The sequence below is a fragment of the Ascaphus truei genome, chromosome 22 (assembly GCF_040206685.1).
Source record: "Ascaphus truei isolate aAscTru1 chromosome 22, aAscTru1.hap1, whole genome shotgun sequence".
NCBI lineage: Eukaryota > Metazoa > Chordata > Amphibia > Anura > Ascaphidae > Ascaphus > Ascaphus truei.
In genome coordinates this window covers 30,423-43,253 of record NC_134504.1, presented here as the reverse complement: position 1 = coordinate 43,253, position 12,831 = coordinate 30,423, and the positions used below count along the sequence as shown (strand labels likewise).

General features: G+C 40.4%; 1 protein-coding gene across 5 annotated transcripts in view; it reads left to right on the top strand.

Annotated features, from left to right (window-relative positions):
* The window catches only part of SPAG9 (sperm associated antigen 9), a 141,202-nt gene that overhangs the window by 104,890 nt on the left and 23,481 nt on the right, over positions 1-12,831 (top strand). For all 5 annotated transcript variants that reach the window (XM_075579574.1, XM_075579573.1, XM_075579576.1 and 2 more), the window contains 3 exons: positions 4,228-4,399; positions 4,840-5,055; positions 6,504-6,696. In XM_075579574.1, coding sequence (XP_075435689.1) covers positions 4,228-4,399; positions 4,840-5,055; positions 6,504-6,696 — 581 coding nt within the window. The remainder of the gene's footprint in view (positions 1-4,227; positions 4,400-4,839; positions 5,056-6,503; positions 6,697-12,831) is intronic.

Below are 12,831 nucleotides of genomic sequence, written 5' to 3'. Positions count from 1 at the left end.
CATTGATCAGATATGACGACCTAGGCGAGGTGATACCTGCAAGCTGCTTTTGAGAAGGGAAGCTCAAATATATCAATTAGACACAGACACCCAGATGCCTCAATGAGGAGCTTAACTTGGGGTTTTATTTTTAACATTGTCTTTGCAGACCAGTGGACCGAACATTTAAGAGTGGACTCAGCATTAGGCTATTCCATTAGTATAACACAACTATCAGGTCATTATGTGTTATTGATTAATTTATTACGGAACAATTTGCTTATGCTTTGTTCCCATGTCTGTATTATGTGATTGGGAACAAACAAACAATGGGGGAGCATGGGATTAGAAAGACATATACAATAATAATGGTGATGAATATTGACAGTAGTTCCAATGGTGGGGGGTGGGTTGTAAATATAATAATACTTACACGGCCATGTGTAAGCAACCCCAATTAGTGATCACCTCCTTGAGGGCGAGCTGTGCCTCTCCCAGCTAGATATAGCTGTATGTTGATAGGGTTAGGGGAAATGATATATAATCTATAAGGCTATACTCACACGGCCCTGTGTGAGCTGGTGTAGAAATTGGTTACTTTGGGGTTAAATTTAACCCATCCACATCTATTCGTCACGTAATGGGGGTTTTCTCCAGTATCCAGGGCAGCACGAAAATCAGTGCTAACTCCCAGGCGTCAGCCAGGCTGTCCCCCCAGGTGTTATGATGCGTGGGGGGGGGGAGGGGTTGGGTGATGAGAAAAACGAGTGATGCACGGTTCCAGTTAAATATTCACAAGAAATCGCATTTATTAATTAAAACAGCAAAGGGACTCACATACATATAGAATGAACCCCTGGCCTCCTCAAGCAGTCCAGGATCGAGTTTGAGCAGTTTTGTGCGCCCTTCCCGCGTCCGGGATGCAGGAAGAAAAACTATACTGCTGGGCTGCAAACACTGCTCCACGGTCTGACTGCGGAAGCCTCCTTAGGTCAAAATCTTCTGGTGGTTTAGAGGCTCTAAACCACCAGAAGATTTTGACCTAAGGAGGCTTCCGCAGTCAGACCGTGGAGCAGTGTTTGCAGCCCAGCAGTATAGTTTTTCTTCCTGCATCCCGGACGCGGGAAGGGCGCACAAAACTGCTCAAACTCGATCCTGGACTGCTTGAGGAGGCCAGGGGTTCATTCTATATGTATGTGAGTCCCTTTGCTGTTTTAATTAATAAATGCGATTTCTTGTGAATATTTAACTGGAACCGTGCATCACTCGTTTTTCTCATCACCCAACCCCTCCCCCCCCCCACGCATCATAACACCTTGGGGGACAGCCTGGCTGACGCCTGGGAGTTAGCACTGATTTTCGTGCTGCCCTGGATACTGGAGAAAACCCCCATTACGTGACGAATAGATGTGGATGGGTTAAATTTAACCCCAAAGTAACCAATTTCTACACCAGCTCACACAGGGCCGTGTGAGTATAGCCTTATAGATTATATATCATTTCCCCTAACCCTATCAACATACAGCTATATCTAGCTGGGAGAGGCACAGCTCGCCCTCAAGGAGGTGATCACTAATTGGGGTTGCTTACACATGGCCATGTAAGTATTATTATATTTACAACCCGCCCCCCATCATTGGAGCTACTGTCAATATTCATCACCATTATTATTGTATATGTCTTTCTAATCCCATGCTCCCCCATTGTTTGTTTGTTCCCATGTTTCTATAAGGGCTCTGGATTAACCCTTTTCTGGGGTTGAAGCTGAAGGGATCCTACTGTTTGCTCCAAGTATTTGTAAGAGAGCTATTGTCGAATTGACCGCTTTACTGTAAGCACACTTTTGTTTCTAATCTGAGGTAAGAGCCTGTTTTTTTGCACACTACTGTATTATGTGATTGGTCAGTGAAAAAACAGATGGGGTGGCCGTGCACAATATTAAGTGCACTAATTAGTGCAATAAAGTTTGTGAATGTGCAACTATTAAATACTAGTGACAATACAAAACACGTGCAACAAAAAGATATAGTGACATAAAATATGCTATATCTAGTGAAATATGGTGATATAAGGTGAAAAAAATATATAATGAAAAATGCAGCTCAAACAACCCTTTAATGAATGGTCTAGGGACTCCACTCAGCAGAATTCGTTTTCAGAAGTAGGGGAGCGCAGATGTCAAATTTGTGTATGCAAAGAAATAAAAAACAACATAGTGCAAATATAGTCTATAAACCAAATATTTGGCAATGTGAAGAGGTTTCTCATGAATGGAGACTCAAGTGATGTTAGAAATAAAGATGCATTTAAAAAAGCTGTAGTTCTAAGGCTTGACTCAGGTGTGTTGGTGTACGTGGGTAAAAATTTCCCCTTGAATGCCGTGACCTCACTCAGATGGCACCATCCCTGGTAGCATGCAAGCAGAAAAGCCAACAATAGTATAATACAGTATGGGTATAATAATCTTTTAATTTTTTTAAAATGTGTATATATGTAATATATATATGTGTGTGTGTATATATATATATATATATGTATATATATATAACTGAAACTGGTATTTGTGGGTGTCTATAGACCATTTGATTGGTCCATCGGTCCGCCCACCCACGGCTCTCATTGGCCGGTGTGTCTCGCCCGTCCCGCCCCCCCCCCCCCACGGCTCTCATTAGCCAGTGTGTCTCCTGCCTTTCACCCCCGCCCCTGCCTTCCTGCCCCACCCACCCAGTCGCAACCCCCCGTCACAAAGCCCCCACCCAGTCACAGACACCCCCCCACCCAGCCAGTCACAACCCCCCACAACCTCTGAGTCACACACTCAGTCATCCACTCTGTCACCCAGCTACTCTGTCACTCAGCCAGCCACTGTCAAGTCACTTTCACCCACTCAGTCACCTGTCTTTTGTGGAAAATATAAAAAGAAACAGGTTGCATTGTAATCTTTTTATCTAGATAGGAAAAATAGGCTAAAGCGCTCCAATGCCATGAATAAAAGAATAAAGCAAGCCAAACCACTAATCCAAGGTATAAGAAATGAGTAATGGTATTAGTACATAATAACCACTATTATGGGTACTATCCTCCTGAAGACAGGTGGCAGATGGTACAAGTCCACCCACCATCAGTCTCATTGGCAGGTTCCCCTGAAATATAAACAATACTCACAAATCCTAGGAGTGGTAGGCAGGCTGTGCAGCTTCCAATATGTAGTAAACAGGAATAAATGGAGAACAAAGCGCACAAGCAAAAACGGAGCAGGAAGGACCCAGAATCAAAAATAAATTAAAAGGGCACTTTAATGTGACAAAAGACCCATCCAACGCGTTTCGAACGTCACAGCGTTCTTTTTAAATATATATATCTTATATCTTATCTTATATATATCAGTATATCTTTTTAAAGAACGCTGTGACGTTCGAAACGCGTTGGATGGGTCTTTTGTCACATTAAAGTGCCCTTTTAATTTATTTTTGATTCTGGGTCCTTCCTGCTCCGTTTTTGCTTGTGCGCTTTGTTCTCCATTTAATCTTTTTATCTGTATGACAATAAAAAACAGTTAAGTTAAAGTTGTGAGCAGTGAAGGGGGGTGAGCGGAAAGCGAGGGGGAGCGGGAAAATTAAATATTTAAATATATTGCAGCACTACAGGACCCGGAGTGGTCAACCGCCTGTTTTTCTCTTTGAGCATGCGAGTGGAATGAGCTGTGTGTTCTAGTATTTGTTTTAATAAATTGTGTTGCACTATATGTTCTTTTTTCTCTCTTCCATACCACATTGAGTGTTCCTGCCATACTCAACCAGATTCCTTGTTTGATCATCACCACACCACGACCAAGGGGAGTGTTTGCGCTTTGTGTGTTAGGAACTGCTTATACAGTCAGAGTTTCATTCCTCCCCACAATATAGAGAAGAAAGACAAAGGCACCAATGTAAATGGTATTTAATGGATAAATCAACAGCTCAATGTGGTTTTAATATCTGGTTATTTCCTCCAGAAGCCCATAAGTTCTTAAGCAATTCATTGTGCCTATACATTGCACTAATAACTGCAGTGTAACACTGTTTGTGGTATAAAAGAATACAACATCAATATTTCACAAAAAGTTTACATTTCACATTATGGCCTCACAATTATACTTCAAACATTGTCTGTTTTTTTGAGTCAATGTGAATGCATTATTAAAGTAACCGGTTTGTGTATTGCTTTAAATGAAACCTATGGACACTATTGTTTTTTTCAATGCCACAGGTGCAGCAGAAAGAGTTGAGACATCAGGATGAATTATCCAGCCTTGTGTGGATCTGCACTAGTACTCACTCTACAACGAAAGTAATCATTAATGATGCAAACGATCCAGGAAACATGCTGGACAGTTTCATAGTTTGTAACTCCCATGTTCTGTGTATTGCCAGTGTACCAGGTAAGATGCCTTATAAACCTATTATATATGGCAGTATATTTTCAATACAGACTACAAAGGATCTGATCGGAAATAGTTTTTTGGAATCTTCTCAGACATGTTTGAGATGTACTGTACTAATGTCACTACGTGAGAGGGGCTCTGCAGCCTTTAATCTAGCTTCATTTTTTTAAACAAATAAAAAAAATCTGACAAGTAAAACTATTTAACATTTTTTTCCAAGCTATTACAAATATTTCCAGACATAACCAAACGCATCAAAAACGCACACGAGTTAGAGGTAAACAATTACATACACTACTCCTGTGCTCACATATCAGTGACTCGTGGGTTTTAGATGTCTAGCGCTGCAGCATGGAAGATGTAAAAATGATTGCCAATATTTTTATAAGCATAAATATTTTCTACAACTTTTAACAAATGTATTTTTCACTTTTTAGGAGCTATGGAAACAGACTACCCAACAGGAAAACAAGATGCGGAAACATGTCAAACGGATAAATACTCCTCATCTGAAGTTCTTACAAGCAGCTCATCGGGAACGGACAATGTTATAGGCGAGGATAAAGCAGGGGGCTGTTATGCAGTGGCTAACACAGAGCTTTCCACAACACAGGAACCTATTATTGTTTCACCAGAAGCAGAAAAACATTCAGGTAATTTTATATGCACATGGCCACGGTTACTACACATGGCCACGGCCACTGCACATGCACGTGGCCACTTGTCGCACGTGGCCACGGTTGCCGCACATGGCCACGGTCACTGCACATGCATTTGTCACTGGTACTGCATTAAATTAGTTTTGCTGAAATTTTGCTATTGCTTTCTATTTCCCCTGAAAAAGAACATTTGTTCATTCTTGTTCAGAATGTAACTACTGAGAGTAAAGAGTTCACGCATACTCATAGAAAATACAAATTTCAATCTAAAACACAAAAATAATAAAATAACACTAATTATTGAATTGTTCCAGACTAATATATATATATATATATATATATATATATATATATATATATATATATATATATATATATATATATATATATATTTCTACAGCACCATAGTACTCTAGTTAGCACCTTAGTACGGCAGCACCATAGTTAGTACCATAATTATATAGCATAGTTAGCACCCAAGTACGGCAGAATTGTTAAAAGTACAACTGAACCCCATTATAACGCGGTGCTCGAGGTCCACATAATGAGACTGCGTTATAACCGGGATCACGAAATGGTCGCCACGCGAGGACTTACCCAGCATCTGCGGCTCTCTCCTCTCTGCGGCTCTCTCCTCTCGACACACACACTAAATAAACAAACACATACACACACACTAAATAAACAAACACACACACACACTAAATAAACAAACACACACTGCAATAAAGCATTGAATGTTATAAAAAAAAAAAATTAAAACCTTGGCGATGTGCGCCTCACACGTCGACGAAGCCTGATGAAGCAGGGAGAGAGGAGAGAGCTGCAGATGCCGGGTAAGTCCTCGTGCGGCAGCCATTTCGCTAAAAAATCAAAACTTGTATATGGTTTTTAAATCGGGAGCCACGCTCAGACCACGTTATAAGTGGATCCACATTGTAGCAGATCGCGCTATAACGGGGTTGAGCTGTACCATAGTTAGCACCGTAGCACCTAGTTTTCAGGTTTGATAGTCACCAAAGTTATTGACGTAATCTTTCACTCGTATTGTATTTAAGTGCTTATTACAGATGATGGATACTCTCTTGTTACATTTCTGCAGCAAATTGCAACAAATAAAATCTCAGTTTTTCATTTCAAATATTTCTGTTCTGGGTGGGACACTTTGCAGTATCATACCAGGTTTTCTTTTTAAACATAGCTCTATTTTGTACATTGGCCCTGTAGTACAAATAAATCAGGTTGCTTTTTATTTGACCATCATAAAAAAAAGTATCTTTGAACATAGGATGCACACTTTTTTTAGATTAAAAAAAAAAAGCTGCATTTTAAGGTGTATTTTGTAAATACATTTCAAACGACCTAAATGGCTGTATATTTGCAAAATACATATCACTCACCCAAATATTTAATTGTAATCTGCTGCTGTGCACTGTTTATAGATCCTGATGCTGTGAATACCGAACTCCGTGATAATGTACCAACAGCAGAAGAAGCGACGGAAGCCACTGAAATCAGTGTTGGCTCAGGAGACGATACTGCTGATATTTCCCAAACAGGAATGTATACAGAGCATGTCTTCACAGATCCACTGGGTATAAACACAACTCATGACCCATTAGGATGTCAGCCCAGGTGAGTTTGATATTTTTTGTTTAGTACATTTGACCAAATGTGAGATTGTATGTAGTCAATCTAAAACGAAAGCTTAAATAAAACATGTATATCATTATTTTTCTGATGGGAGCTAAAATTATGTTTATAAGCCTTGGAATATCAAATGTCATCAACATTGTCACGGTAGACCAGGTCATTTAACGCCATTTATATTTAAGCGATCAGTCACACGGCAAAACAAGGCAGTGAAATAAAATGAGGTTTATTTGGATAGGACCTCGGAAACACACAGGAACACAAAATACAGAGAATATACACACTATGTTCTGGGGGTTGAGATCTAGCCCTTTCCCAGTTGCAGGGCGCCAGCTTCAGCAAAAGGCGTTACCCTGTACTGGCTGGGCTTCTCCATGCTTCTTTGGGGGGAGGTGTATAGCTCTTTATCCCAGAATCACCTTTGAGAAGCCCGCCAGCAGTTTCTGGTCTCTTCAAATCTCCAACAAAAAAGAGCGAGATCTGCTACACTGCACTCTCTTATATATGGATTGCTGTCTATCTAATACATTGAGGGGGCTGGCAGCCAATTAGAGCATGGATTGTGTTCGTGCATTCAATGAGAGGGGTAAATTCAAAAACTTGCCAATGAAAATCGTGCCTATTTGTTTGAAACCCAGCAACCGTTTTCCTGGCTAGCCCCATACCCCCTGCCGAGTAGGTTCCTCAATGTCTCGCTTGAACAAAAGTTTTCTACTCCAGATAGCAAGTCCACAGCCCTTCACCCTCACTATGTGTCACAACCTGCATGTCTTTTGCAATTAACGCAGGGAATCCCTATACTTGGGCGGGTGGCATTGAAATGCTAATCCACATCTGGCTGCCTTTTCTCACAAAACTGTTTTTTCTGCATGCAGTTCAGCTCACAGCACAAACACAAAATGCATTGTAGTTTTAAAACACAGCAAAACTAAACTTGCACTATACAATTTGGACCTAAAATGTGGAGTCTGTTAACTGGGGCTCTAAAACCTGTTCTAAGACACCAGCCCCTAGACCCAATACAGTAACATTTGATCCCTAGAGCTGACACTCTAAAGCTTGGATCTGCGAGTTGGGGTTCTAAGACCTGCGTTAGCATATAAGCCTTCTAGACCCCGCTCTAATACCTTGCTGGCAGTCAATACAGGTTAACCCTGTTTTCTCCCAAATATCCCCCTTTTTCCTCATGTTCCGGAAGTCTTTGCCCTGCAGCTATTTCTCATATGGCAACCCACTTATAAGCTTGCAGAGGCAGCTACGGGACCATGAGTCAAAGGGAATACAGCACAGACTGCATTAACTGCCCCACTTGGCTTACATAGTTAACCCCACTCACACGGTTCCTAGCTTATAACCCTATGGGGGATAGTATGAGGGGAACAGAATTACAGAGTAGCACGGTAAGGTACAATATTAGACCCAAGAGCTGACACTCTCGGCCCTTGCCATACGGTTTAAGGGGTAACCAGCTGGGCGTGACCTTTATTAATGATGACCGGCTACACCCTATCATCACAAACATTCCTTGCAAATCTCTCTGGCTTCTTGTGTTGTTTCAGGAAAAAACAGAACGTTCGTAAAGAATTTTCGTTCATTCCAGCCTTGTAGTGTCAGAAATGAAATCTCGAATAGAAGATGTTAGCCTCCAGACTTCTGAGTAAAAGAAAAAGGCCTTGGGCATTATTTTATTGTAGATTTTGTAGATTACCTGCAATCGCTGGATGCATTTTATGCCTTAACATTTTTGCTGCCAGAAGGCCGGGTGCCAGCTGAATGCCCCCCAGATTTCCAAGATCCGTTGGGTCACGATACTGTACATCACATGGTGATGTAGACCGCAGAGTAGTAATTAAAAGCAGTGACTACGATATACCCTAATAATGAGCAAAAATGGCATGATGTTCTTAGAAAGCCAGAGTGCAGGTCATTATAAAGTTCATAGAATGTCATTAGGGCAGTCATAAGTAATCAACTTTGAGCTAAAGTCACCATATGAAACAAAAGCCAATTAAAAATACTATGCAGAATTTAAAAACAAATCTCAAAATCTATTGAAGGTTTCAATTTTAAGGATGGCCGCTGTATGAGCGAGACTCTGTGGTTGCTATTTCTATTATTTTTTTTGGTTGTCATATTCTCACTGACTAGTTGCTTCCAGGTGAATATGGTGACATCAGACTGAAATTTAACCTTCACCCTAATATAGGTATTTGCTCTTGAAAACAAATTTCTCTATAATGGAGCTTATATTTACGGTATCAAGAAACCCTTTTGCATTGATTCAGTTTCCTAGAAATGTGAACAAAGATGCTGTAGAATTTATAAGTCTATGTGCATGTCTTCAACAGATCCCCTACATCTACTTCATTTACTCTAAAGTACTTTAACTAGGTCATCAATTAGGCGTGATCAGTAAAATGTGTAGAAGTACATTATTGTAATGTAATTTTAGATACATTTAAAGATGTGAAAATTATAATATTTTAACATTTTATAAGCATTTAGAACATCGGTACCATATATATTTACATTAGCTCAACATACAATTGAATTGCAGTGTGAAAATCGGTTGTCAAATGTCATACAGGGGTTTACAAATGCAGTTGCAGACAAGACTTCTGGGTAGTGACATGCAAATGAGCATACTTAGTATGTCACTTTTACATGGATTCGCTGGAGATTAGGCTGCCACATTAAGCATCTTTACAGCTAAGCCTGAGACAAGGCAGTTTGGCATTGGTGGACCTGCTTGAACAAAGAAGCTTCATTTTGTCTTCATCAGTTTGAGCTTCTGCATTGAGAAGCTGATAGTGGAGCAAATGAAGCAGGGTTGGGAGATGTATAGAAGACATGTGGCCGTACTTATGAGTTTCTCGAGCTTTGCTGTACAGTGCAGGGGATTTGTCACTTTTTTACCCTCACTGATTGGTTAAAAGTTTAATGTGTACAGTGTAACATTTTTTTTTCTTGTGGTTTTATATTTTGTGATGGGACAATTTGTTTGTAAACTGTTATATAACACCACTTCTTAAAGAGATGAAGGAGAAAAACAATACATTACAGATACAACAGAATTACACAGAATCTGAAGAAAATGGAAAAATATTCATTTTCACACAGGAAGCAAATACTGTAGGTGAAAAGGTCACTGAGAGTGGTTAAATATTTCTTAGGAAGACAATGACCGTGATAACTCAGATCTGTCCGAGACATGTGATTGTGCTCACAAGTGCTATTTTTTATTTATTTTGTCTCTGGTTATGAAAATACTTATTTTGTTGTCCACTGTCGGACTTGCGCCTCTAGTTGTGTCCAGTCTACAAATGTGAGCATTTCTTTAGTTACAAGAATGGAAATGAAGTTTAATTTTAAAAGCATAAAAGGGATGTCTGAAAATGGGGGATTTTTGGTGTAGAAGAAGGTAGTGTTGCTCTTTTCTTCCATGCTGTGTAGTTAAGGAAAGAAGAGGTGCCTTTTATTTACCTGTTCTGCGGTACAGCCACCATCTTCAATTATCTTCTGAAGCTGGGCAGGGTACGAGCATGCAGCTTCATCGTCAGCTGAACGTATCTCTTCTGATATAGCGGTTCTTCGTATTTCATGTCGCCTTTTAAAGCGATTTAGCCATCCACTACTTGCCGTGAATGAGGTTAACGCATTGCAGTGAAGTTGGTTGTGAAACTTTTTGGCTTGCGTTTGCAGATGGGTTCCAGACAGAGGTGTGCCTTTGGATATTTCTTGGTCAAACCACTGAAAAACAGCCTTATCGAACTTGCTGTCTTGAGGTTCACGCAAACTATTTCATTTAAGTTCCATCGTCTGTTTCTATGGACTTAGCTGCATCACAAAGTTTCTCCTACTCTTTTTTCCATCCACGAACTGTACACTCGTTCAGTCCTAGGTCTCTAGCCAATTTGGTTTACTGGACTCCAGATTTTAGTCTATCAAGCACCTCAATTTTTTATTTTAAAGTAAACTTCTTACGTTTTGGTTGAAGTTTCTACTATTTCTACCGTATCTGCCAGGGTCTTCCCTATTTCTTTTCCTGGGGTTAAAAACCTGAGGCTTTCAACAACTGAACTGGAGGGGTTAAATACCTTAGTATTTTACTAGCTCTTTGACTGCACAGTGTGTAGGATACAACTGACAGAGATATCCAGAGAGGGTCAGAGTTTTTTTTGGGTGTCACTTTATTTCAATGTTTTATTCTATTAAAGTTTATGTTGCTTTTATTTTTTATTACTGTATTTGTGTTGCTAACTGTCCAAATGTTGTTTATTTTGCATGTTTTAATAGTTATATGTAATGTTTACTTGACACATTTAGTGCGTCTCCATGGTAACCGATGTCAAATTACCCCTCTGGGTCACGTGACATTGCGTTGCTATGGTGATGTGACATTGCGTTGCCATGGTGACGTGACATGACCCCGCGGGGTCATTTGACGCTGGAGCCGCAGGGGGCTCCTGCAGCACGATCACTGAAAGAAGACAGGTAGGAGATCTGCAGCTTCTGCCCTATTCTATTCTGCTTCCAGATCTCAGTGGGTTTGTGGTTTTTTGGAAGTGACTTGTCAAACTTCCCAAACTCCAGGAATATATTAGTCGGCTATCAGTAAGTATAAAAGCGCACTCCTGTGTCCACACTGGTCTGGTAAATAATGTCAGTGCTAGTATAAATAGTAGTGCATGTGGAAACAAAACCATGATTTATCTTAAACAATAATGCACGGACTGTACAGAGTGACAGCACAGCTCCTTCATCTTCGCTGATCAGTATAACTCTATCAGCGTGGATGTGTGTAGGGAGGTGCGTCTATGATCACAGCAATTGATCTAGAGTATCCATTTAATTCGCAGTCCACATTGAACCTGCAGCACATATACAGTACTGTATTTGGCATCTGAAATAGTCATGGAAATCCCTGATTGCAGATATCAGTACAAAGTTGTACTCGGGCAGCACAATAGGTAAATAGTCAATATTGCTATCCGATATAAGTATAGTACAGTAGATGGCACTGTACTTTCTTGCATCTGCGTTGATCATATAATGTGATATCAATATGCAAACGGGTGAACAAGGGGTTAACCCACCAGGTGCTCAAAAGTATAGGAATGACTGCTGCATATAGCTTAATACAGTATTTCGGGAAAGGTCATGGCAAACTCCAAATGTATGAGTATCAACAGTCTTTTCCAGCAACTGGCTCACCTACGAGCACTAGCAAATTTGAGATAAAAAGACTCGCGTTTGAGTGGAGTGTATGATGCCGTTTCCAAACGATCCTTGCATGTTCTGTCCAGCCGCCAAACCTCCCGCAATTGCGCCGATACGGTGGGTGGTCACATGACCGGCGGGGACTGTGTTGTTTCCGGAATCGCAGAAGCAGCAGCCCGGCGTGCTTGCGACGATGAACAGGAAGTATACAGGAACTCCTCCAACGAGAGGCAAAGACGAAGCACAGTCGTAATAAAGGAACGAAGGAAGGCAGATGTAGTGACTAAAAAGCTTTATTCCAACAGAGTGTAGTACTGACGGATCCTCTAGAGTGTTGTACTGTGCTTCGTCTTTGCCTCTCGTTGGAGGAGTTCCTGTATAATGTGATATCAACGCTGATGTCAATGGAAAAGTGCTTAAAACAGTAGCACAGTAAAACATGCTACTTTCCTGCATCTGAGTTGATCATTTATCATCATCAGTGCTTAAATATCAATATATATCAATATCAGTGCTTAAAAACTAGGTTCCCTGTTCTTGTGTATCAATGTACAGTTGTGTAAAAAAGAAAGTACACCCTCTTTGAATTCTATGGTTTTACATATCAGGACATAATAACAATCATCTGTTCCTTAGCAGGTCTTAAAATTAGGTAAATACAACATCAGATGAACAACAACACGACATATTACACAGTGTCATGATTTATTTAACAAAAATAAAGCCAAAATGGAGAAGCTGTGTGTGAAAAACAAAGTACACCTTTACTGCTTGCATAGGAATTAAGATGCGAAGTAGCAGACTGGTGCTGCTAATTAAATGTCCTTGATTAATTGATCATCAGCAAGTGTGACCACCTCTATAAAAGCTGAAGTTTTAGCAGTTTGCTGGTCTGGA